The sequence below is a fragment of the Salvelinus namaycush genome, chromosome 1 (assembly GCF_016432855.1).
Source record: "Salvelinus namaycush isolate Seneca chromosome 1, SaNama_1.0, whole genome shotgun sequence".
NCBI lineage: Eukaryota > Metazoa > Chordata > Actinopteri > Salmoniformes > Salmonidae > Salvelinus > Salvelinus namaycush.
The window spans coordinates 12,541,338-12,569,216 of record NC_052307.1 but is presented as its reverse complement, the minus strand read 5'-3'; the positions used below and the strand labels follow the sequence as shown (position 1 = coordinate 12,569,216).

At 42.3% G+C, this 27,879-nt stretch overlaps 1 protein-coding gene across 1 annotated transcript; it reads left to right on the top strand.

Annotated features, from left to right (window-relative positions):
- Window positions 1-27,879, top strand: LOC120053811 (transmembrane protein 161B-like). The gene is made up of 12 exons (XM_039001074.1): window positions 1-371; window positions 11,769-11,872; window positions 14,466-14,549; window positions 19,697-19,794; window positions 20,050-20,206; window positions 22,150-22,301; window positions 22,632-22,692; window positions 22,824-22,964; window positions 23,221-23,334; window positions 23,690-23,864; window positions 26,687-26,783; window positions 26,897-27,879. Exons 1-12 carry the CDS (start codon window positions 369-371, stop codon window positions 27,157-27,159), a joined length of 1,449 nt encoding a protein of 482 aa, XP_038857002.1. The 5' UTR covers window positions 1-368; the 3' UTR covers window positions 27,160-27,879.

The following is a 27,879-nucleotide window of genomic DNA, read 5'->3' as shown; positions in this document are numbered from 1 at the left end:
GTATGAAAATAACCATTTGCTTTTTGGTTTTAATTTTAGGGTTAGGCTTGAGATTAGCAGTCTGGTCAAGGTAAGGGTTAAGATCACATTTTAAGAAGATAAATTGTAGAAATAGTCGGGGTTTATTACTTTGTGGCTGTGTCACCTAGTGACGACCGTTCAAAACACTCGGGAACCGAGGTTGAATGAATGGATCATTTAAATATAATTGCAGCAACCGGGAAGCAGTTTGATATACAAATTCATTACTCTTAAATATTACTAACTTCAGAAAAGGCTTATGTGCTCCGCGACGCTCAATTTTCGACTCGGGGAACTTAATGTGACAGTTGTCGGCGTTGAGTCCTTTTCAGCACCACTGCATCAACATGGTGAGTATCCTGCTATGGCTACAGTAGCTAGCTATTAGCCGTTAGCTTGATATCAGAACTAATACAGCTGCAATTCAGCAATGGTTCGCATCTTGATATAGGTAGAACATGATAATAGTGTTTCACAACCAGTTGTAATATTAGCTAAATGTGCAGTCCCTGTGTTAGCTAAGTTAGCGAACGTTAGCTTGGCATCTCCCTTGCTAGTTAGTAGCTAACGTTAGCTACTGTAGGTAGCTACCGACAGGTAGTAAAGCAAATGACCTAATATCACTAACCAATGTTTTTATCCATCGTTTTCTGACAACAGCTTAGATTGCTAATTTGGCGCTTGTGATGCGCAGCAAATAGAAACGTGCTGGTTTGCTAGCTTCACTTTGTTTATGTCGCTCATTGAGAACGTTCAAGTAGGGAAAGGTGTTTTTCTCACATCTAGACGACTCGTTTTGACCTCAGATTGCCCTCCGTGAGGTGGTATACTTTATGGTTATTTTCTATCTATTCAGAGCAAAATGTATACACTGTAAAACTGCTTTTTGATGAGCCATACACTGTCCCGCATTCTTGTATCTTATAATGTTAGGGTACTGCTAATGTTTGCAAAATCGCCAGGGCAACCTGTTAAGAAGAACGTTTGGCACTGGATGTTCAAAAGATGCAACATAAAAGCAGGAGCAGATGCCATAGCATCCCTTGGCATGTTATAAAAGTAAAATGCACTACCAAAGACCAAAACAGTACAATTTAAAACATTTTGAAGGGGAAGATGGGCCTACCCTCTCCGGTTTAAATGTAAATGGACTCTTGATGTCCATTTAATGTTTAGGTGAATTGGGTGTTATCATATGGTCTCCTAGACTATATATAGGCCTAGGTTTGCTGAAAGAGATTAGATTCCTAATTTAGTAGGCTACACCAAAGCGGCCTTAACTTTTTTCAGAAATGTCTGTAATTGATTTGCCTGACGACTCAAGCAGAATTCTTCCGCTGCTCTACGATTCGCTACATACATCACTCTGAGACTGCAATCATTGAAGTCGTTTGTGATAATGTCAAAATGAGCATTGTTGTACAACACAAAGTCATAAGCGATTGGATAATTTCTAACCAATCATAATATCAAAGCCAATGACACATTTTCAAAATGCTGCTTCACCTATATGTGTTGTGGCCCAACACATCGATTTCTGGACCAATCAGAATGGTTAGAATTTGTCGGGGATGAACTCCGATCCAGACTCATTGCAGAGAAGAAACTAACGTCCGTGGGCGTGGCGTAGTTAGCCAGGCAAGTAATTCATGACAATTTAAAAAAGGGACTCGGAGGAAAGCACTCATGTTTTTGTGTAATGGAAGCACAGGTGTGAGATATAGGAAACCTGTTCAGTGTCACTAAGGATGAACTCACTCACTAAATTTGGTGGTTAATATGCCAGTTATAAGAGGTTTATAACACAGAGATTGTCATGGAGATACCATTTCTAATGCAATTTGTGTGTTATGACGCCTATGCTTTTCACATTGGACATTTAGATAAACTATTAAGCTAAATTGTAAGCTGTGATAGTCAGTGGGACTGCCTCAAAGTCACTGATTTGCCTTTTGTGAGCTCGCTCTCAAGTTTGCTGTAGTAAGCTGTTTTAACGGGATGCACTATGGCTGCACAGTAGTAAATAATATGGATAATAGCCTAATAATAATCAATCAATGTACGTGTAGCACACCATGATTGTGTTGTTCAAAAGTGGCATACAGTGCCTTCGGAAAATATACAAATCAAAATGTTTTTTATATTTGAGATTCTTCAAAGTAGCCACCCTTTGCCTTGATGACAGCTTTGCACACTCTTTGCATTCTTTCAACCAGCTTCACCTGGAATGATTTTCCAACAGTCTTGAAGGAGTTCCCACACTTGTTGGCTGCTTTTCCTTCCCTCTGAGGTCCAACTCATCCAAACCATCTCAATTGGGTTGAGGTCGGGTGATTGTGGAGGCCAGGTTATCTGATGCAGCACTCCATCACTCTCCTTCTTGGTCAAATAGCCCTTACACAGCCTGGAGGTGTGTTGGGTCATTGTCCTGTTGTAAAACAAATGATAGTCCCGCTAAGTGCAAACCAGATGGGATGGCGTATCGGTGCAGAATGCTGTGGTAGCCATTCTGATTAAGTGTGCTTTGAATTCTAAATAAATCACAGACAGTGTCACCAGCAAAGCACCCCCACATCAACCTTGTCCTCCATGCTTCACGGTGGGAACCACACATGCAGAGATCATCCGTTCACCTACTCTGCATCTCACAAAGTCACAGCAGTTAGAACCAAACATTTGGACTCATCAGACCAGGACAGATTTCCACCGGTCTAATGTCCATTGCTCGTGTTTCTTGGCCCAAGCAAATATCTTCTTCTTATTGGTGTCCTTTTAGTAGTGGTTTCTTTGCAGCAATTTGACCACAAAGGCCTGATTCACACAGTCTCCTCTGAGCAGTTGATGTTGAGATGTAAAAGAGACATTTATTTGGGCTGCAATTTCTGAGGCTGGTAACTCTATTGAACTTATCCTCTGCAGCAGAGGTAACTCTGGGTCTTCCTTTCCTGTTGCGGTCCTCATGAGAGCCGGTTTCATCATAGTGCTTGATGTTTTTGCAACTCCACTTGAAGAAACTTTCAAAGTTCTTGACATTTTCCAGATTGACTGACCTTCATGTCTTAAAGTAATGATGGACTGTCGTTTCTCTTTGCTTACTTGGTCTTTTACCAAATAAGGCTATCTTCTGTATACCACCCCACCTTGTCACAACACAACTGATTGGATCAAATCCATCATGACTACCTCATGAAGCTGGTTGAGAGAATGCCAAGTGTGCAAAGCTGTCATCAAGGCAAAGGGTGGCTACTTTGAAGAATCTCAAATATAAGATATTTTTTTATTTGTTTGATCACTTTTTCTGGTTACTACCTGATACCATATGTGTTCTTCCATTGTTTTTGTTGTCTTCACTATTATTCTACAATGTAAAAAAATACAAAACATTTCAATCCTTGAATGAGTAGGTGTCCAAACTTTTGACTAGTACTGTATGTAAATGTGACATTTCAGTTTTTATAATTTTTTTAATACATTTGCAAAAATGTCTAAACATCTGTTTTTTGCTTTATCATTATGGGGTATTGTGTGTGTGGATTGATGAGAAGGAAAAAATATATATAATACATTTTGAATAAACCTGTAAAGTAACACAGTTTGGATAAAGAAGGGGTCTGAATACTTTCCGAATGCACTGTAGGCCTACACAGAATTCCTTGACCACTTTTGATGAGATTGTATGTTGTCTCTTTGAATCCATATTGCTAGTAGTGAGAAAAATGTTCTGTGAGGAGAACCTTGAAGCTTCCCACAACTGCCAGCTTAACTAGAGAGCAGGGGGCACCCAGGGCTTCCCTCTCTGAGCTCTTGTTGTTTTCAGGGGCAAGATGGCAGGCCTTCAGTTGGGTGTTTGAGCTCTGAGGTGTTGGTTATCTCCCGTGTGTAATCAGAGCCAGACAGCTAGGTGAACGGAGAGAGAAGATGGATCTTGGTGGCATTTGGTGTCTGGCTCTGCTTTTGGAGGTGATAATTATAATCATATTGGAGAGTTATAGCTGCTATGCAATATGTTATGGGTTTCTGTACAGCGCTTTGACATCAGCTGATGTAAGAAGGGCATTATAAATACATTTGATTATTGCCTATGTAATATGCCCAACAAAAAACTCTGAAGTGTGCTATTCAAAGGCCTATTTTCACCAACACACCTGTGCTGATATCACTAAGCCCACTTACTAGGGTAAAAGTTGGACTACCCTACAGTGAGGGATAAAGTAGCAGCATAATTCTAGCCAACCTGTTAAGGGAATATTGATCTGTAAGGGTTGAAATTGAACCCCCTGTGCTAAAGCTGGCTATCACTGTAAGCTCTCCATTGTTGACTGCTGCTTGTTCTCAGCTGAGCATCATGGGTGCTGAGAGTCAGACACTCATTTTTGTATTGCACTGAGGGCATTTTGTGCAAGTGCCTCAAACGTGCCAATAAAATGCTCTCATGTCTTTGTTACTGCAGTTGTATATCATAAGGGAAGAAGTAGGGCTGTGGCTGTCACGGTAATTTACCTTTTAATTAACATAAACACGTTTAGCATCTCCTGACTTCCATGCATAGCCTACAATCCACTGATGGAGACAGTTGGAACATTTAAAAAATCTAATAAATCCATTTAATATAGCCTAAACCTTCACAATAAATCCATGATTTATTTTAGACAGGTCTGAAGAAGCATGATATGAAGAATAGGTAGCCTATTTCAGAAGAACAGAATAGCATACTCTGAGTTGTCCTTGTTAGGCCCTGATCTGGCTATGCCATATGGCTGTGGGCTACACTAGTTCATTAAGCAGACAAGATTTGTTTAGAATTCCGTGGCATTATTTTATAGTATGAAGAATACAATTGAACATGGCTGAATAAAATAGAAAGGATATTTTCTCAAAGATTTGAGGAAGTGTGCACATGCGGCTATTCTGTGTTGAGCGGTTAACAAAGAAAAATGTCCTCCTAGATGTTTAATTTAGAGTTATTTATGCAACTTTACTTGTGATACAAACCTTAGGCTATATGTTTTGATTTTTAAAACATTCTAAGGCTGCATAATGATTTGAAAATAGTACCATGCTCTGTTTCTTGCGCAGCCTGCACACTATCAGTCTCATTCACAATAATTTGACAAGCACTTGATGATAATCTCACCCATTAGACTATTCATAATTTAATCTGGGCTTTACATATAGCCTATGAGTGGAATCATTTTTTATTTAGAATGAACCACAAAAAAACAATTCATCCGTAGGCTGCAATTGAATTGAGGTTAGGTGCCAAAATGATATAGCCTACTCCTGTCTACACGGTAATAATTAAAAATACTAAGCATGATTTGGCCACAGAGGATCATTACCTGTTTTAAAAATAAATAAGTTGTGGATTGTTTTCAATCGTATTACCTACAGTCGGAAGGAAAGCAGCACGCTCAATATGGGTAGATTACTGTTGAGTTGTGACTGTCTGTGAAAAGTAGAGGCCAAGCCAGGCATATCGCAATAGTTTGGAAAGCAAATAGTTATTGCTGTAAAGAGAAGACTGCTCCTTTGAACGATGGTGTAAATGGATGAATTTTCGGACTTTGGGGGGAGTGTGCTCTTCTGTATTGTTCAATGTATAAATCAGAGGAGGCTGGTGGAAGGTGCTATTGGAGGACGGGCTCATTGGAATGGTTAGAAGGGCATTAATGGAACGGTATAAAATGCATCAGGTGGTGACACGCATCTCTGCGTGCCTGGCAGATACAGTGGCAAGAAAAAACATGTGAACTCTTTGGAAATACCTGGATTTCTGCATAAATTGGTCATAAAATTTGCTTAATCTTCATCTAGGTCACAAAAATAGACAAACGCAGTCTGCTTAAACTAATAACACACAAACAAGTATATGTGTTCATGTCTTTATTGAACACACCGTGTAAACATTCACAGTGCAGGGTGGAAAAAGTATGTGAACCCTTGGATTTAATAACTGTTTGACCCTCCTTTGGCAGCAATAACCTCAACCAAGCATTTTCTGTAGTTGCGGATCAGACTTGCATAACGGTCAGGAGGAATTTTGGACCATTCGTCTTTACAAAACTGTTTCAGTTCAGCAATATTCTTGGGATGTCTCTTGAGGTCATGCCACAGCATCTCAATCGGGTTGAGGTCAGGACTCTTCTGTTGAAGCCATTCTGTTGTTGATTTACTTCTGTGTTTTGGGTCGTTGTCCTGTTGCATCACCCAATTTCTGTTGAGCTTCAATTGGCAGACAGATAGCCTAACATTCTCCTGCAAAATGTCTTGATAAAAATGGGAATTCATTTTTCCGTCTGATAGCAAGCTGTCCAGGCCCTGAGGCAGCAAAGGAGCCCCAAACCATAATGTTCCCTCCACCATACTTTACAGTTGGGATAAGGTTTTGATGTTGGTGTGCTGTGCCTTTGTTTCTCCACACAGTGTTGTGTGTTCCTTCCAAACAAATCAACTGTAGTTTCATCTGTCCACAGAATATTTTGCCAGTAGCGCTGTGGAACATCCACCAGGTGCACTTTTGCAAACCTCAGACGTGCAGCAATGTTTTTTTTGGACAGCAGTGGCTTCTTCCATGGTGTCCTCCCATGAACACCATTCTTGTTTAGTGTTTAACGTATCGTAGACTCGTCAACAGAGATGTTGGCATGTTCCAGATATTTCTGTAAGTCTTTAGCTGACACTCTAGGTTTCTTCTTAACCTCATTGAGCATTCTGCGCTGTGCTCTTGCAGTCATCTTTGCAGGACAGCCACTCCTAGGGAGAGTAGCAACAGTGCTGAACGTTCTCCATTTATAGACAATTTGTCTTACTGTGGACAAATGAACATCAAGGCTTTTAGAGATACTTTTGTAACTCTTTTCAGCTTTATGCAAATCAACAATTCTTAATCGTAGGTCTTCTGAGATCTCATTTGTTCGAGGCATGGTTCACATCAGGCAATGCTTCTTGTGAATAGCAAACTCATATTTTGTGAGTTTTTTAAACGACAAGGCAGCTCTAACCAACATCTCCAATCTTGTCTCAATGATTGGACCCCAGGTTAGCTGACTCCAATTAGATTTTGGAAAAGTCATTAGCCTAGGGGTTCACATGCTTTTTCCAACCTACACTGTGAAAATGTAAAATTATGTATTCAATATACAGTCGTGGCCAAAAGTTTTGAGAATGACACAAATATTAATTTCCACAAGGTTTGCTGCTTCAGTGTCTTTACAGTTTTGTCAGACGTTACTATGGAATACTGACGTATAATTGCAAACATTTCATAAGTGTCAAAGGCTTTTATTGACAATTACATGAAGTTGATGCGAAGAGTCAATATTTGCAGTGTTGACCCTTCTTTTTCAAGACCTCTGCAATCCGCCCTGGCATGCTGTCAATTAACTTCTGGGCCACAACCTGACTGATGGCAGCCCATTCTTGCATAAACAATGCTTGGAGTTTGTCAGAATTTGTGGGGTTTTGTTTGTCCACCCGCCTCTTGAGGATTGATCACATGTTCTCAATGGGATTAAGGTCTGGGGAGTTTCCTGGCCATGGACCTAAAATATCAATGTTTTGTTCCCCGAGCCACTTAGTTATCACTTTTGCCTTATTGCAAGGTGCTCCATCATGCTGGAAAAGCCATTGTTCGTCACCAAACTGTTCCTGGGTGGTTGGGAGAAGTTGCTCTCAGAGGATGTGTTGGTACCATTCTTTATTCATGGCTGTGTTCTTAGGCAAAATTGTGAGTGAGCCCACTCCCTTGGCTGAGAAGCAACCCCACACATGAATGGTCTCAGGATGCTTTACTGTTGGCGTGACACAGGACTGATGGTAGCGCTCACCTTGGTAGCGCTCAGCTTTTTTCTGGATGCCCCAAACAATCAGAAAGGGGATTCATCAGAGAAAATGACTTTACCCCAGTCCTCAGCAGTCCAATCCCTGTACCTTTTGCAGAATATCAGTCTGTCCCTGATGTTTTTCCTGGAGAGAAGTGGCTTCTTTGCTGCTCTTCTTGACACCAGACCATCCTCCAAAAGTCTTCGCCTCACTGTGCGTGCAGATGCACTCACACCTGCCTGCTGCCATTCCTGAGCAAGCTCTGTACTGGTGGTGCCCCGATCCCGCAGCTGAATCAACTTTAGGAGACGGTCCTGGCGCTTGCTGGACTTTCTTGGGCGCCCTGAAGCCTTCTTCACAACAATTGAACCGCTCTCCTTGAAATTCTTGATGTTCCGATAAATGGTTTATTTAGGTGCAATCTTACTGGCAGCAATATCCTTGCATGTGAAGCACTTTTTGTGCAAAGCAATGATGACGGCACGTGTTTCCTTGCAGGTAACCATGTTTGACAGAGGAAGAACAATGATTCCAAGCACCACCCTCCTTTTGAAGCTTCCAGTCTGTTTTTCGAACTCAATCAGCATGACAGAGTGATCTCTAGCCTTGTCCTCGTCAACACTCACACCTGTGTTAACAAGAGAATCACTGACATGATGTCAGCTGGTCCTTTTGTGGCAGGGCTGAAATGCAGTGGAAATGTTTTTGGGGGATTCATTTCATTTACATGGCAAAGAGGGACTTTGCAATTAATTGCAATTAATCTAATCACTCTTCATAACATTCTGGAGTATATGCAAATTGCCATCATACAAACTGAGGCAGCAGACTTTGTGGAAATTAATATTTGTGCCATTCTCAAAACTTTTGGCCACGACTGTAGACAAGAAAAATAAAATTATTTGTGTGTTATTAGGGTGTTTAAACTATGTTTGTCTATTGTTGTGACTTAGATGATCAGATCAAATTTGATGACCAATTTATGCAGAAATCCAAGTAATTCCAAAGGGTTCACATACTTTTTCTTGCCACTGTATCTCAGCTTGGATGTCGGCCCACCACCTCAAACTCAACCTCGACAAGATAGAGCTGCTCTTCCTCCCGGGGAAGGCCTACCCGCTCAAAGCCCTCTTCATCATGGTTGACAACTCCACAGTTTTGCCCTCCCAGAGTGCAAAGAACCTTGGCATGACCCTGGACAACACACTGTCGTTCTCTGCAAACCTCAAAGCAGTGACTCACTCGTGCAGGTTTATGCTTTGCAATATCCGTAGAGTATGACCCTACCTCACACAGAAAGCGGCGCAGGTCCTAATCCAGGAACTTGTTATCTCCCTTCTGGACTACTGCATCTCACTGTTGGCTGGGCTCCCCACTTGTGCCATCAAACCCCTGCAACTTATCCAGAACACTGCAGCCTGCCTGGTTTTCAACCTTCCCATATCACCCCGCTCCTCTGCCCACTCCACTGACTTCCAGTTGAAGCTCGCATCCACTTCAAGACCATGTTGCTTGCCTACAGAGCAGCAAGAGGAACTGCCCTCCCACCTTCAGGCTATGCTCAAACCCTTCACCCCAACCCGAGCACTCCGTTCTGCCACATACTGGTCTTTTGGCCCTCCCACCCCTACAGGAGGGCAGCTCCCACTCAGCCCAGTTCAAGGTCTTCTCTGTCCTGGCAATAGATGAAGTGAATACTCTCAAAGCACAATTACTAAAGCCTTTTGAAATGTTCAACAACTCTCCTCCACAATACATAGCAGAAAGCGCAACATTATGAACAACAATATCTGGGGTTTTAGGAAAAAAATCTTACCTTTACTGTCATGTTGTGGTCATGAGGAAGGTGAATTGACATTCAGATGAACAAGTAACCTAGCTAGCACTTTTTCCCTGTCCCTGTGTCAACTCAATTGAAGGTCACTGTAGAAGTCGGCCTACCCTTCCCAAATTGATATAATCTAATCAAAAGGTCAACAAAAGACGTGTTCCCATTCTTTGCTTTGCAGTGAACACTTTTAATCAGACATATTGCATGTTACAGAAGAATAATAGGCTATTGTGTTCTTAATATGAACAGCCACACCACTATCTCCAAATTGTGGGAACTCTGGGCCCAGTAGTACCACCCTGTTTGTTAATGGTACACTGCAAAGAGGGTATTATTCCATGTAGGCCTACTTATGCCCACCACTTCCATCCTGTGTAGCTTTGGCTAGGCTATAATTAAGCCCAAATCATCCATGCTGTGCCAATACTGGAAGAGAACATGCATACTAAGCCAAGTGAATGATGCGCTCATCAGAAGAGAAGGCCACAGGTTGGATCACATACTCATGGTCTGAATGGCTGTGAATGTCAGTGACTGTTAAGAGCAGGGATATTGTTAAAGACTTGATGACTGACAGCACCTCTCAGCCCTCTCATTCCGTAAGGTATTTTCATGTAAACATTGAGCCATCGATTTAGCCTATCTGTGTGTTTCTCTTGGTTTTGAAACAATCCTGTCTTCTGTGACGTCTTGCCAGCACTGTTGTTAGGTCCCCTTCTTTTGCATCGCTTCTGAGAGACTTCTATATGGAGGCTGGTGTGCAATTTGAGATGGATAATTTGAACTAGAGGTTGACCGATTATGATAATTCAACGCCGATACCGATTTATTGGAGGACCAATAAAAGCCGATACCGATTAATCGGTATGCCGATTTAAAAAAAAAAAAAATATATATATATATATTTTTTTATATATTTTTTTTAATTAATTTCTTTGTAATAATGACAATTACAACAATACTGAATTAACACTTTTATTTTAACTTAATATTATACATCAATAAAATCAATTTAGCCTCAAATAAATAATGAAACATGTTCAAGTTGGTTTAAATAATACAAAAACAAAGTGTTGGAGAAGAAAGTAAAAGTGCAATATGTGTCATGTAAAAAAGCTAACGTTTACGTTTCTTTGTCAGAACATATGAAAGCTGGTGGTTCCTCCACAAAAGTCGTGGCCCTTGCAGGGCAAGGGGAACAACTACTTCAAGGTCTCAGAGCGAGTGACGTCACCAATTTAAACGCTATTAGCGCGCACTCTGCTAACTAGCTAGCCATTTCACATCGGTTACACCAGCCTAATCTCGGGAATTGATAGGCTTGAAGTTATAAACAGCTCAATGCTTGAAGCACAGCGAAGAGCTGCTGGCAAATGCAGGAAAGTGCTGATTGAATGAATGCTTACGAGCATGCTGCTGCCTACCACCGCACAGTCAGACTGTTCTATCAAATATCAAATCATAGACTTAATTATAACCATGATTTAATGACTCGTTTCCATTTGGAAGAGTGTATATGTGTGCTATATACTGAGTATACCAAACATGAGGAACACCGTCCTAATATTGAGTTGCACCCCCTTTTGCCCTCAGAACAGCCTCAATTCATCATGGCAATGACTCTACAAGTGTTGAAAGCTTTCCACAGGGATGCTGGCACATGTTGACTCCAATGCTTCCCACAGTTGTCATATTGGCTGGATGTCCTTTGGGTGGTGGACCATTCTTGATACACACAGGAAACTGTTGAGCATGAAAAACCCAGCGGTGTTGGAGTTCTTGACACACTCAAACTGGTGTGCCTGGCACCTTCTACCATACCCCGTTCAAAGGCACTTAAATATTTTGTCTTGTCCATTCACCCTCTTAATGGCACACATACACAATCCATGTCCCAATTGTCTCAAGGCTTAAAAGTCCTTCTTTAACCTGTCTGCTTCATCTACACTGATTTGAAGTGGATTTAACAGGTGCCATCAATAATGGATCACGGCTTTCATCTGGATTAACCTAGTCAGTCTGTCATGGAAAGAGCAGGTGTTCCTAATGTTTTGTACATATTAGAATATAACTTGATTTGTTTTCCCTCCCTTAGGGTGTGATCGGTGTGCAGCTGGTGGTTACCATGGTAATGGCCAGTGTCATTCAGAAGATCATACCTCATTATTCCTTCGCAAGATGGCTGCTCTGCAGCGGAGGGTAATGTAGAAGTCTGTACCTGCTGTTTCTGTGTCTTTAAGAGCCATGATTTCATCTCCTCACTGGTTTACCCTTCAGAACAATTCATTTCAAAGGATGCTTAACAATGTGGAACAGAGTGTTTGCTCAACTTATAAACAGTCTCTCTGTTTACAAGTTGTCTGCTGAAAGCAAATTTTCTGAAAACACAAAAAGCATTAAAAAACAACATAATTGTCGTATTGCATAGACCAAAGGGCATCATCAGCTATTGGGACGACCCAAGAGGACTGGGAAGTAAAATAAAGCGCCCGCCTCGTTTCCTATAATTAGCGCCAGATGTGTTTTTGAGTAAACAGCTCCTCAGAACACTTAATAATTCATCAGTGCTTTTTTCAGGGGGCTTTGAAAAAACGTTGACGCAAGCTGGAGGCCCATAGTGTCCCTCCAGAGAGATCCGCAATTAAGTTTCCCCTAATAAACAAGGCAGCAGTAAACATGTTGTGCCCCACAAATGATCCAGCACCCCCCTTGGGCCAATTGAGGTATCCTGTGTGACTTAAACATTTCAGTTATCGTGTGTAACCACAGATTATCCATTATTTTGACCAGATACTCAAGTGGCCATTCTAACAATGAAAATAAATGTCTCCAAAAATGGAAGGCAGTTAGCCTTGGTACAAGTCGCTTTAGCTAATCCTCTCCCTTTACGCCATGTGATGTGCCAAAGAGACTGCTGGCCTTTCTGCCATCTTCAAATATGAACATTCTATCATTACTGTGCTCAGGGAGAACAGAGGCTTTGATCCTGATTTGATCATCCTCACAGCTATCCTCCAATCACAACACTTATGCAAATATTGGAACTCATCACTTTCTCCACAGAAGTTGTATATGGTTGCTAAGCAACCATTTTTTGTTTGTCCAGATAACACCAGTCTCAAAAGTTGCTAGCTCAAGTCTAAATTTTCTAAGTAAATACATCCTGCAATTCCAACCACAAAATGTCTTAGTTTTAAGACTCAAAATACATTTAGCCTTTTTGACTTTTGTTATAAATTCCAATTCAATTTTCAAGTCTCCACATGTGGTCATGGAAAATATGTTATTTCCAACAACCAATGAGCAACTCCACCATAAATCCAGTGCATATTAAATGTTGAGATTTCGGCAGTGACAAGGACTGGAATGTTAGCAAAACAGACTGGGAGGAGGCAAGATCAGGTAGGCCCATTCTAGCCAATGAGGGGCAGATACGTGTGCGAACAACAGGCACAACTCTGATATAACATATTTTTTCAAAAAGTTGCCGGGATGTGATGTCTTACTTATCAGTACACTCGTAACAACCTAAGTACTACGAAACTTCTATTCGATCAAATAAGCCACACGTAGGAAATAAGCCATTCAATGTTTTGATAGCCAAATTCGACACGCTCATTGATCTGTGTGTGTGGAAAACCGCTCCATGCTGGATAAGACATATTTTGGGCCCAGTTATCCCTTTCTATCTTCGCCTCTTCCTCTCTGGTGTGACTCAAACATTTCAGTTAATCACTATAGCTCGTGCCTTGGGCCAATCAGTGTAATTTTATAAATGCCGGATCTCTATGGCAAGATGCATCATTAGGGCTCCCGAGTGGTGCAGCGGTCTAAGGCACTGCATCTCAGTGCTAGAGGCGTCACTACAGACCTTGGCTCGATTCCAGGCTGTATCCCAACCAGCCGTGATTGGGACTCCCATAGGGTGGCGCACAATTAGCCCAGCATCGTTAGGGTTTGGCCGGGGTAGGCCGTCATTGTAAATAAGAATTTGTTCTTAACTGACTTGCCTAGATAAATAAAGGTTAAATAAAAAAATTCACCAAGTTTTCTGAAAATCAGGACAGTAGTATTTGATATATCGTTTGTGACTAACGTATGAATGTACGAACAGACAAATGGATGGACGGACATACGGAGACCGATCCACAGTCAGTTCACAAAATGAAATCCAAGCCCTCCACCCCTCCTTCCCTTATGCCTCTCAGAGCTTGTGACAAGTGGGTTTCTAAACAAAGTTAGGTAAAGGATCTCAAAATCCAGCTCATTTGCTAAGTGATGGTCCTAATCATGTTCAATCATGTAGGCCTGGAACGACAAACCATTGTCCTATAAATCATAAACGCCTACTTTTTGAAGGCATTTTCCTTTTTTGAGTATGATGATGGATTATGTCACCAATACTGGGTCCTGGAGGGTCACAGCCTATGTAGAATGGCCTATATTGTTATTGCACAGCACTAAATCCTCCAATCCACATTACTACTGTCATTGATGATTATTTTATTGACCCTTTATTTAACTAGGGAATTAAATCAATTAAGAACAAATTCTTATTTACAATGACGGCCTACCAAGAGGCAAAATGCCTCCTGCGGGGACGGGGGCTGGGATAAAAATTTAAATGTAGGACTCTCTGCTATTAATTGGTTAATAGATTGAGGAGTTTCCTTGCTAGGCTTCAGAGTAAAAGCCTGCCTACCCTGTATCCCTCCTGAACCAGGACTGGGGACCACAGGTGTAGTTCTAAAGCTACCTAGATTACTCACTTGTCTCCTCTCTCCTTCTCCAGTCTTCGGTGGTACCAGCACCCTACGGAAGATGAGTTGAGGAGCCTTGCTGGAAAACAACAAAAAACAAAGAGCAAGAAGGACCGGTAAGAAGGCAGACTGAGGAGGGTAGGGGTGAGGAGGGTAGGGGTGGGGACGGCAGTGGCACAGAGGGGAGCGAGTGGCGCCTTTTGGATCAGGCAGGAATTTAAAGAGGAGTGGCAGACATTTGAGAAGGGTGGAGAACACAGGTGCGACAACGGAGAGATGAAGCAGATGTGTTTAGGAGGCTTATTTAAGGCCTGAAGTATTTCTGTTGTTTGTTTTTGCCCGTGAGCAAAGCTAGCCTTTGCTTATTAGAATGGGCTCTGACTATCTTGTGGTAGTGAGTTAAAGGGATACTTCAGGATTTTGGCAATGAGACCCTTTATCTACTGCCCCAGAGTCCGTTGAACTCGTGGATACCATTTTTATGTCTCTGTTAGGGTTGACCCCATTTAGTCGACCGGTCGATTGTTTGGTTAATAAACTGATGGTCGACCGAGATTTCTTTAGTCGAGCAGTAGCAAACACCTGTCTGATTCGTCTGAGTGCACTAATCCTTTGTGGAGGCTGTGGGGATGGCACATTCCATCAGTCTAAGACAGTTGCTACTGAAATTGTATATGGTTATATTATGTAAGAAGAAAAATATTTAATATTTTATAACAGATGCGCTTTCTCCCGCGTTGCATAGTGGTCGCTGTCTGTGGTTCTGAAACACATCAGTGCGCTGTTGAATTGGCGCCTTCCTAGACCATGTTGCTATGTGCATAATAGCAAAGTTAACCAGCATATTGGTGTTGAGAACAACGCAGTGTAGGCAGCAGCGGAGTTAGGAGACGAGAAAACAGCCCTTGCCTTAATTGTCTAAGAAAAGTGAGGAGAGAGGAAACCCCAAATTAATTAGGTCTATAATCACTAGCCTAACTGTTAAATGTGCCCAGCTTTATTAATCAACCATATTCAGTACCAGTCAAAGGTTTGGACACACCTACTCATTCCAGGGTTTTTCTTTATTTTCACAGTTTAAAAAAACCCCAGAGTGACTCTGTGACTAGCACCCATTGTCTATCTCTCCTCTCCTCCAGCGATCACCACATTTACATTTACATACATTTAAGTCATTTAGCAGACGCTCTTATCCAGAGCGACTTACAAATTGGAAAGTTCATACATATTCATCCTGGTCCCCCCGTGGGAATTGAACCCACAACCCTGGCGTTGCAAGCGCCATGCTCTACCAACTGAGCCACACGGGACCACATAGCATCAACAGTGTGTATCTCGCTGTCAGTGTTGCTGAAGCGGCAACCTACAGCAAAATAATTGTTAAACAACTAATAATATATTTGAGATTCTTCAAAGTAGCCATGCTTTTCCTTGACGACAGCTTTGCACACTCTTGGCATTCTCTCAACCAGCTTCACCTGGAATACTTTTTCAACAGTCTTGAAGGAGTTCCCACATATGCTGAGCACCTGTTGGCTGCTTTTCCTTCACTCTGCGGTCCAACTCATCCCAACTCATCCCAAACTATCTCAATTGGGTTGAGGTCGGGTGATTGTGGAGGCCAGGTCATCTGATGCAGCATTACTCCATTACTGTCCTTCAACCTGGAGGTGTGTTGGGTCATTGTCCTGTTGAAAAACAAATGATAGTCCCACTAAGCGCAAACCAGATGGGATGGCTTGTCGTTGCAGAATGCTGTGGTAGCCATGTTGGTTAAGTTATTTAAATCACAAACCGTGTCACCAGCGAAGCACCCCCACATCATCACACCACCTCCTCCATCCTTCACGGTGGGAACCACACATGCGGAGATCATCCGTTCACCTACTCTGCATCTCACAAAGACATGGCGGTTGAAACCAAAAATCTCAAATTTTGACTCATCAGACCAAAGGACAGATTTCCACCAGTCTAATGTCCATTGCTCGTGTTTCTTAGCCCAAGCAAGTCTCTTCTTCTTATTGGTGTCCTTCAGTAGTGGTTTCTTTGCAGCAATTCAACCATTTTAAAGCCTGATTCATGCAGTCTCTGAACAGTTGATGTTGAGATGTGTCTGTTACTTGAACTCTGTGAAGCATTTATTTGGACTGCAATTTCTTAGGTTAGTAACTCTAATGAATTTAATCCACTGCAGCAGAGGTAACTCTGGGTCTTCCTTTCCTGTGGCGGTCCTCATGAGAGCCAGTTTCATCATAGCGCTTGATGGTTTTTGCGACTGCACTTGAAGAAACATTCAAAGTTCTTGAAATGTTCCGGATTGACTGACCTTCATGTCTTAAATTAAGGATGGACTGTAATTTCACTTTGCTTATTTGAGCTGTTTTTGCCATATTAAGGACTTGGTCTTTTACCAAATAGGGCTTTCTTCTGTTTACCACACCTACCTTGTCACAACATAACTGATTGGCTAAACAGATTAAGAAGGAAACACATTACACAAATTAACTTTTAACAAGACACACTTGAAATTGAAATGCTTTCGTGGAGACTACCTCATGAAGCTGGTTGAGAGAGAATGCCAAGAGTGCGCAAAGCTGTCATCAAGGCAAAGGGTGGCTACTTTGAAGAATCTCAAATATACTTTTTTGCTTACTACCTGATTCCATATGTGTTCTTCCATTGTTTTGATGTCTTCACTATTATTCTACAATGTAGAAAATAGTAAAAATAAAGAAAAACCCTTGAATGAGTAGGTGTGTCCAAACTTTTGACTGGTACTGTATGTTGCCGCTTCAGCAACACGGCCAGCGTGATACACACTGTTGATGTTCTGTGGTGGTCGCTGCAGGAGGGAGGAGAGAGACAACGGGTGCTAGTCACAGTCGCTCAGTTGTATTTTTGTATTTTTTTTAACACAGCGCAGCAAATCTGTGCCATGCCCAGCACAATGAAATCAATTGCGTCGGACTCCTAGTCATTTGTCTTAATTATTTAATCAAACAGTTCGCTTAAAGCATCATACAAGCTCAGTGCATATTGTTGATTTGATTTAAACACATATGATGTGTCTATATATGGAAAAATACACGTTTTTAGAGGTATTTTTGCGAGCCAATGCTAACTAGTGTTGACAGGAAGTCTATGGTTATCTACTAGCATGGACACAGAGGAACTTAACTTGTGACTCTCTACTACAGATACTTTCTCTTTTGTAGTGCGGATTAGGGCCCATGTAATTCATAAATCCAATATTTTGTCATAGGGCTAAAGGGGGCGACGTGCAGGACCGGCTGCAAGAGCAGCACACGGCAGGGATTGGGCCAGCTGTTAGATGTGGATTGGGGCATGTTGCCTCCTCTGCTTCTTGAAGTCACCAATCAACTCAGTAGTATATGAACAGCAGTTTTTTCAGACTCCAACAAAACAAGCTGTAACCCCACACGTCAGGGGTCATGGCGATGCTATGGCGAGTTCTGAAAGTAGGCATGCCATGTAATGTCTTTATTCATAATCTGTATGGACATCAGTGATAAATGATTATATTCCATATCTACATTCTGTGTTACTGCCTTTAGCCTCACAGAAAGCAAGGTGTGGCAATATGAAATGTTCTGGAACATTTGAGAATTGAAGTGTATGAAGTTGATGCTATCTAGATTCACGCTGGGAGCCATGAGTTAGTCCTAGACCATTCCTTAAGCTTCCATGAGGCAGGTCGTAGCTCAACGCCACACATTTGCTTATGCTTCAAAAGACGGATCACTGTCCTTTTGCCTGCTTTTGCCACACATGTCCATTCCTTTTGTTGTGAAGCCCTTTTCTCCAGTCAGGTGCCACAGAATTGAAATGTGTCCAGGGCATGTTTGGCCTCAGTGTCTTGCCGAGGTATTGTCTTCTGAATCCAGCACACACAGAGCTGAGCAAACACTGCCCTGTGTCCCGAAGGCCCACTAGAAAGGTCAGTTGGTCCCAGGAACAGCTGGCCCAATCCCTGCCGTGTGCTGCTCTTGCAGCCGGTCCTGCACGTCGCCCCCTTTAGCCCTATGACAAAATATTGGATTTATGAATTACATGGGCCCTAATCCGCACTACAAAAGAGAAAGTATCAGTGCTCAGTACCCCTTGGTTAGGTTGACAATAGAGACTAAGTTCAGGAAGACTCCCTCCATGACACTAGCCAGTTTGATGCTAGCAGATGTCCAAATGACCTTGTACTTGGGATGTGCAGTTATTTGAATATCTGAATGGACATTAGTATTTCAATACTTGTGAGTATTCGTTTATGCGAGTATTAAAATGTATATAGGCCTATTTTAACGTTGAAAAGGCTTTTTCTAAATTAAAATATCCATGTGACATTGTTACATACAAGAATATACCATGACATTTCAAATTATTAATTTAATAAAACAAAATTGTCAATGTATTTTTTTTTTTATGACATGCACGTGAGCCCCATTTTTAAAAATACCGGTAGCTGACCACTAGCCTTCATGTGTTTATGTTGGCCAATCAAAGTGGCAAAGAGGCTCAATGTGTTGCAAGTGGAGTGAGAGTTCACTAATGCAATGCCAGATGGAATAAATTACGTAATTAAAAGTGTGTTAATTGAGGAGTAAGCTACAATGAGTAACCAACAGGTAGACTGATTTTTATTTGAATTGGGTTGGGCAGAAAGCACAGCATGTGGCCTCAATTAGTCTAGCAAGCTATAGCTGGCTAGTTTAGCAAACTACTATCTTCTCTACTACTAGGCTACTCCAGTCAAGACAAGCACTGTTAACGTTATGGGATGATAAATAACGTGGCTGTTTCAAGTTATCTAGTCTTGGCTGTAGCCGAGTTGCCTTGGCATCTCTCTCCCTCCGTCTGCTCAGTGTTGCCTAACTATTTTTCAAGGAAAGTACCGTTATCTGTTGGTTGATCATTTGTCGCTGGAAGTCGCTAACGTTAGATGATATCATGCAGCAGTGCTCAGGTTAAATACATGTATCCCGATATCTGGCAAAATGATACTATTTGAATCGTGGAATTATTTCAAACCCCATCACTACCTTGTACACAGATCAAGTTTGATTTAGTCCAGGGTTTAATGTATTGTTCTTTAGGGCAGCCAGTAAATTGACATGATAGCAGTATATTTGTATGAAGCAGTCTTTGCTGTGCACTTGATTAGAGGTGGAACAATGACCACGAAAAACATGAGTACACCTGCCTGGAACATGTCTGTCTGGTAATGATTTGGCACTGTCTTTTGTCCCAGGAGGAACAATGGCCACATAGATTACAAGCCTCTGACCATTCCCAAGGACATAGACCTGCAGCTGGAGACCAAGTGCATCACAGAAGTGGATACGTTAGGTATGAGGCCATATCTACAAACACTATTCAATTATCATCTTATCTTTATGACCTTTGTTTTGTCTCTTGAACCTCAACAAATCTTCATAATTCAGTATTTGTGCACATCTACATTTTCCCCAAAATATCAACATCCCAATCCAGAACTACTGTCATGAATTAACAAACTAATCCTCTTCCCCCTGATCCTCCTCTTCCCCCTGATCCTCCTCTTCCCCCTGATCCTCCTCTTCCCCCTGCTCCTGGTCTCTGCAGCGTTGCACTACTTCCCAGAGTTCCAGTGGCTGGTGGACTTCACGGTGGCATCCACAGTGGTGTATCTGATCACAGAGCTGTACTACACTGTGGCCCAGCCCTCAGGAGAGATGAACATCAGCGTGGTGTGGTGCCTGCTGGTCCTTGCCTTTGTCATGTATCCTTCAGTCAATACATCCTTCTCTCTTTCAATCACTCTTTTTATATCAAATCAATTTGACATTTGTCTAGAGGATGTTGAAGGTTCAATTTGATCTCACCTAGTAGCACCGTCAAGCCAAATCAAACATTTCTGAGTTAAAGACCTACCGGTAGTAAAAGCGTTTCAGTAGTATCCCACACACACACTGAGAATCATCCCTTCTGTTGCTGGTTAACAGAAAAAAACCTGAGTGAGAGCCTTGATTGTTTCCAGGCTCCATTTCAGTAGTCAGGGAGCATCAGGAGAGCAGGCAGTTAGTGGCCATAAACTGACAGACACGGCTCCAACCACTGCCTGCCACCACCTGTCTCCCCCTACCTGTTACTTTCTTCCACCGACACGTCACTATATCATACGTGTTATCCTTCGCCACAGTCAATCTTTCCCACACTCCCTGTCGGAACTGGCTGAGTGCGGTTGGAAGGCATGTCATTTCCTGCCTACCTGCTGAGGAAGATTGGATGCCCAATTTTCACAGCCCACCAGACTGATTTGCCTGGGAAAAGAAGAGACTTTGAGGTGGTGGGAGGAGGAGGAGGGGGGAGCACGGCTGGATGGATGATGAAGATGATGATGGGGATGCGATGGTCTGTGTGTTAATGCCACACTTGATTTCAGATTCCCATCTCCAGCAACCCTCTTGGTGTGGTAAAGAGCCAGAGGCTGCAGCCAGGCACCTGCTGTGTTAACCTCGACTTGACGCAACTCAGCCATGGAATGGAATCTTAAAACGGCTAAGTTTGAATGTATTTAGCAGATCAAATTTTTTTTGTGCAAGTTAGGAAAAACACACAGTTGGCAGTGGCTCAGTATTAGAACTCATGATTGTTCCTGAGCTCTGAGTTTGCACCTAACAGAAAGGGTTTCTATAAATGTTGATAAACGTTGAATACCCAAACTAATACACATCAAGTAGACGTTGGTTAGCCTAGACTTATCAAGACAATCAGTGATGGTATAACTGGAATGGGCAAAAGCTACTCTTACAGAAATGCTGCTGCAATATTTGCACCTTACTTTCTGTGGCTGCTTCCCAGATAGTGTTTAGGGGTACGTTAGCAGCAGCCTCACTGACAGCTCTGTCAATGGGGCTGCATTGCTCTTTTGAGAGGCTAGCTCAAAATTGTCAAGTAACTTTTTAAAATGCAGCCTTTAGTATCCCGGTTGTGACCCCACAGAAAAAGTCCATTGGATTCCCCCATTCAGAATGCCCTGAGACATTGGTTTGTGAAATAAAGGCTGAGCTCCCTCTCCGTGGAGAGCCAGGCCAGCTCTAGAAACACGATGTGTCTTTACTTAGCCCACTAGAATCACTACAGCCAGACACAGCAAAAAAATACCATTCTAGGTCTGAGGAAGCCTGGCCCATTGAACCCCAGGGTAATGTATGACAGCTACTGTTGAGGAGGGAGACAGACGCTAGACTGTGTGTGTGTTGCGGGTCACAATGCAGTAGTGCTTCTGATACATCTGGTATATTATGTTAATGAGCCACCACCATTACTCCAGAAACATGTGTAGGATGCATAGTCACTTCACCCCTACCTACATGTACAAATTACCTTGACTAACCTGTATCTCCGCACATTGACTCGGTTCCAGTACCCCCTGTATATAGCCTTGTTGTTGTTTTATTGTGTTACTTTTTATAATTGTTTACTTGAGTTTATTTGGTAAATATTTTCTTAACTCTTTCTTGAACTGCATTGTTGGTTAAGGGCTTGTAAGTAAGCATTTCACCGTAAGGTTTACACATGTTGTATTCAGCACATGTGACAAAGTTTGATTTTGATTTTTGATCTCTGCACAGCCTTGGCGCTCAGAAGTATGATTTGTAGGCTATATTTCATGAGTTGTGTGTTTCTGCTGGTGTGTTCCTTAACTCCCGTGCCCCACAGTAAGACTCTGTTCTCCCTGACGGCCTTCTACTTCAAGCTGGAGGAGGGCGGTGAGCGCTCACTCTGCATCACCTTCGCTTTCTTCTTCTTCGTCAAAGCCATGGCCATCCTTATCGTCACCGAGAACTACCTGGAGTTTGGCCTGGAGACAGGTGAGTGGGCCATGAACCGTCTGTCAGTACGGCTAGATAGCACTTCTTCAGTTCTGCGCCTGGAACCTATTCATTAGTGCAAAACGTTGCTTCCATATGAATATAACCCTTAGGACTCACAGGCTGGTCTGGCTGTTGTTCCAGCCCAGTGCTAACACATACAATTAAACTCCCCAAGCTAGGTGTGTTAGTGATAGGATAGAATAGTATGCAAACCCTGTGGTTCCCCAGGACCATAGTTGAATCCATTTTTCTAATATACTGTAATTGTTGTTTTTCTGGTATTGGTAGGACAAATTAAAATATAGAGATGTTTTTATTTCCTTCTAGGTTTTGCAAATTTCTCTGAAAGTGCCACACATTTTTTAGAGAACCAGGGGTTGGAGTCCCAGTAAGTAAGAGCTTCTTTTATCAGTATGCATGGTGTCATGAATCTAAATGACTCCTGGACTGTGTGTTTTGACACATGAATGTAAAGTAGACTTTAACCCATTATGACTGTGTCTCTGTTCTTTTCTGTAGGGGTCCCATATCTAAACTCACCTTTAAGCTGATCCTGGCCCTGCTCTGCTCTCTGATTGGTGCATTTCTCACCTTCCCTGGCCTACGATTGGCCCAAATGCACCTGGACGCCCTCAACCTGACCACAGCTAAAGTCACACAGTGAGTTCCTCTCTTCCTTTGTCTTCCTTCCTCCTCAACCAGACCACAGTTCAACAGCTGCTGTTTTCCCATTCATCTATGAGTTTGCTGCAGTAGTTGTGTGAGTGTTATGTTGTTTTCAGATCAGTGCAGTTAACACATATTGGAGTGGGGAGACATCCTATGAGGACTCATTCACTTTTCTCAAGGACTTAGATAGGGCAAGGCTTTTGCTGACAAAAATGTGTGACGTATTTATGTTATTCCTGTCTCCCAGGACCTTGCTTCATATCAACTTCCTGGCCCCTCTTATTATGGTATTGTTGTGGGTCAAGCCCATAACCAAGGACTACATCCTGAACCCTACCCTGGGGAAGGAGAGTTTGCCTTTGTAAGTTCACCTCTGGGTTGCTTCGTTTGTCATTTCATGTTTTCCCAGTGCTTTTCAACCACATGTATGGTGTTGACACGGCACATCCAAGGTCAAAGGGCCAGGCCTTTCCAATGTTTGATATATTTGTAATAAGTTGCATCATGTAAAGCAGCTTCCCATCTCCTCTCTTTCCACCTCTCCCTGTCACCCCACCCCACTTCTCTTCTTTCCTACCCTCACCTTTTCTCTCTTCCTCTCACGCTATTGACTTGGGTTGACTTGACTTAGCCAATCATTTTCCCTCACACTGACTCACACACTCTTTCTTTCTCTCTCGCACATTGACTCTCTCTGTCTCTCCTCTCCCCACCAGGATGACTGAGGAGACGTACGATACGTTGCGTTTATGGACCATCCTGCTGCTGTGTGTGCTGCGCCTGGCTATGATGAGGCACCACCTCCAGGCCTACCTCAGCCTGGCCCAGAAGGGCGTGGAGCAGATGAAGAAGGAGGCGGGACGCATCAGCACTGTCGACCTGCAGAAGATGGTGAGAGATAGGTTGCAGATCTGAGCAAAATGGAGAGAAAAAAATCCATATCGCAATTAAATTGACCAATGTTCTTCGATAACAAATCAGCGATACATTACGCTAAAGTTTTGGGGGGGGAATTGTTAGATTTGGGCAATATGGACAAAAAGTAATATCATGATAAATGTAACTATTTGGCCCAATAACAAAAAAATACAGTGTGCAACCTGTCAAAATAGGATCCAGAATGATCAGATTTATTTTTGGCTCTTCAGAGAAATGCCGACATCTTTGTGCATAGGCTATTAATGTTGACCAAATAATGGTTTTAGAACAATCTACAGGAACGTTATGTAGCAAAATTACAGACGTAAGAAAAATGCTTCGGTAACAAAGGAGGCAATGTCGGTGTCTGTAATTTTCGGTTTATCGTCCCAAGTCTAGCACCTTGAATCGGACAATAATTTGGCCTTGACAGATGGGCAGAGTATGAGAACTCTAAAACCCCATTGTTTTTCTTGATCTAAAAGTGGCTTAAGTGGTGGGTGTAGCAGGGGTGTGGTAATGGCGCGGTCGGCCCGTCTGTGCAGTTGAATTTCTGTAAAAAAAAAAAAAAATTTAAGCCAATTTCCTGCGATTTATATACAGTACCATTCAAAAGTTTGGGGTCACTTAGAAATGTCCTTGTTTTTGAAAGAAAAGCACTTTTTTTTTTTTTTTTTGTCCATTAAAATAACATCAAATTGATCTGAAATAGTGTACACGTTGTTAATGTTGAAAATGACTATTGTAACTGGAAACGGCAGGTTTTTTCTGATCAATTTGATGTTATTTTAATGGACAAAAAAATGTGCTTTCAAAAACAAGGACATTTCTAATTAACCCCAAACGTTTGAACGGTAGTGTACAGTTGAAGTCGGAGGTTTACATACACCTTAGCCAAATTCATTTAAACTCAGTTTTTCACAATTCCTGACATTTAATCAGAGTAAGAATTTCTGTCTTAGGTCAGTTAGGATCACCACTTTATTTTAAGAATGTGAAATGTCAGAATAGTAGAGAGAATGATTTATTTCAGCTTTTATTTCTTTCATCACATTCCCAGTGGGTCAGAAGTTTACATACACTCAATTAGTATTTGGTAGCATTGCCTTTAAATTGTTTAACTTTGGACAAATGTTTTGGGTAGCCTTCCACAAGCTTCCCACAATAAGTTGGGTGAATTTTGGCCCATTCTTCCTGACAGAGCTGGTGTAACTGAGTCACGTTTGTTGGCCTCCTTGCTCGCACACGCTTTTTCAGTTCTGCCCACACATTTTCCATAGGATTGAGGTCAGGGCTTTGTGAGGGCCACTCCAATACCTTGACTTTGTTGTCCTTAAGCCATTTTAACCATAATGTTGGAAGTATGCTTGGTGTCCTCATGATGCCATCTATTTTGTGAAGTGCACCAGTCTCTCCTGCAGCAAAGCACCCCCACAACATGCCACCCCTGTGCTTCACGGTTGGGATGGTGTTCTTTGGCTTGCAAGCGTCCCCCTTTTTCCTCCAAACATAACGATGGTCATTATGGCCAAACAGTTCTATTGTTTCATCAGACCAGAGGACATTTCTCCAAAAAGTACGATCTTTGTCCCCATGTGCAGTTGCAAACCGTAGTCTGGCTTTTTTATGGCGGGTTTGGAGCAGTGGCTTCTTCCTTGCTGAGTGGCCTTTTAGGTTATGTCGATTATAGGACTCGTTTTACTGTGGATATAGATAATTCTGTACCTGTTTCCTCCAGCATCTTCACAAGGTCCTTTGCTGCTGTTCTGGGATTGATTTGCACTTTTCGAACAGACAGAACACGTCTCCTTCCTGAGCGGTATGATGGCTGCGTGGTCCCATGGTGTTTATACTTGCGTACTATTGTTTGTACAGATGAATGTTGTACCTTCAGGCGTTTGGAAATTGCTCCCAAGGATGAGCCAGACTTGTGGAGGTCTACAATTATTTTTCTGAGGTCTTGGCTGATTTCTTTTGATTTTCCCATAATGTCAAGCAAAGAGGCACTGAGTTTGAAGGTAAGCCTTGAAATACATCCACAGGTACACCTCCAATTGACTCAAATGATGTCAATTAGCATTTCAGAAGCTTCTAAAGCCATGACATCATTTTCTGGAATTTTCCAAGCTGTTTAAAGGCACAGTCAACTTAGTGTATGTAAACTTCTGACCCACTGGAATTGTGATACAGTGAATTATAAATTAAACAATCTGTCTGTAAACAATTGTTGGAAAAATTACTTGTCATGCACAAAGTAGATGTTCTATCCGACTTGCCAAAACTATAGTTTGTTAAGAAGAAATTTGTGGAGTGGTTGAAAAACGAGTTTTAATGACTCCAACCTAAGTGTATGTAAACTTCCGACTTCAACTGTATATATCCTTATTTTTTTTTGCAAATGTATTGAAAATGAATTACAGAAATATTTATTTTACATAAGTATTCACACCCCTAAGTCAATTCTTTGTAGAAGCACCTTTGGCAGAGCTTTCCACACCTGGATTGTGCATCATTTGCTTGTTCTTTTCAAAATTCTTCAAGCTTTGTCAAATTGGTTGTTGATCATTGCTAGACAACCATTTTCAGCTCTTGCGATAGATTTTCATGTAGTTCAAGTCAAACCTGTGACTCGGCCACACAGGAACATTCACTGTCTTCTTGCAAGTAACTCCAGTGTAGATTTGGCCTTGTGTTTTAGGAAACAAAATACTTAAGAGGCCCGCCCAAGGATTTCAATGGCACAAAAATCGCTGGGTTTGATGACTCCGTCTTTACTCTTTTCTTGTGCTTTCCAGGTGGCCCGTATTTTCTACTACCTATGTGTAATCGCACTGCAGTATGTGGCACCCTTGGTGATGTTGCTGCATACAACCTTGCTGCTAAAAACCTTAGGTGAGTTTGGTACCATCATCAGAAATGATTGTCTGTACAGTATATTGAATGTTTTAACAGCAGTCTTTAGCCCACCACTCTGCTAACGTACCCCCCTACTCTCTGTGTTATAGGTGGACACTCCTGGGGGGTGTACCCTGAGGAAGACTTCCCCTGTCCGCTGGACTCTGACCCTGCCATGGTGGCAGCACCAACTGCAGCTCCAGGGCCGGAGGTGGAGGCCCACCTGTCAGTGGCTCTCGGGGGCCTGCGGACAGTGTTCACCCCCCTGCTTTTCCGCGGCCTCCTCTCCTTCTTCACCTGGTGGATCGCTGCCTGCCTCTTCTCCACATCAATATTCGGCCTCTTCTATCATCAGTATCTTATGGCGGCATAGCAGCATTGCCCCAGGGTCAGTGTGGTGTCCCACAAGGCTCTGTTCCAGGCCCTTTCAGAAGTGACTGTGTGGGGCAGGTGCCCTAATGACAACTCCCCTGCCACAGCCCTGTCACTCATGATCCTATCAGCAGAGCTCCTCGTTCACCCCCAGTGCTTCCTCCATGGATGACTCTAAACCTTTTTTTTATAACCTTATTTTTGAGAGCAGGATTCACAAATCCTTACCAAGAGACTAATGTAAATGAGAGTAATGATAATATACACTGAGTGTACAAAACATTAAGAACACCTTCCTAGGGGCTGTTATGGTGACCGTATTACCGCCACACTGGCGTTCATGACAGCAGTCAAATTCCATGTGACCATTTAATCACGGTAACTAGACTTCTCCAAGCTCTGCTGCTGATGGTCATTAGTAGCCTACCAAACTTGCTTACTGCCTGGTACTCAGCACTCTATTGTCCCTCTAGTCACTCTGACATCAATGCAAAGAAATCGAAAATCAAACACTCCATGTGAGCTCATGTGCAACATTTCTATAGGCTATGCAATTGTGTGAGAAAACAGGGTTTTGATGGCCTCTATTTTAATTTTTTATTTCACCTTTATTTAACCAGGTAGGCCAGTTGAGAACAACTTCTCATTTAGAAATGCGACCAGGCCAAGATGGAGCAAAGCAGTGCGACACAAACAACAGAGTTACACATGGGATAAACAA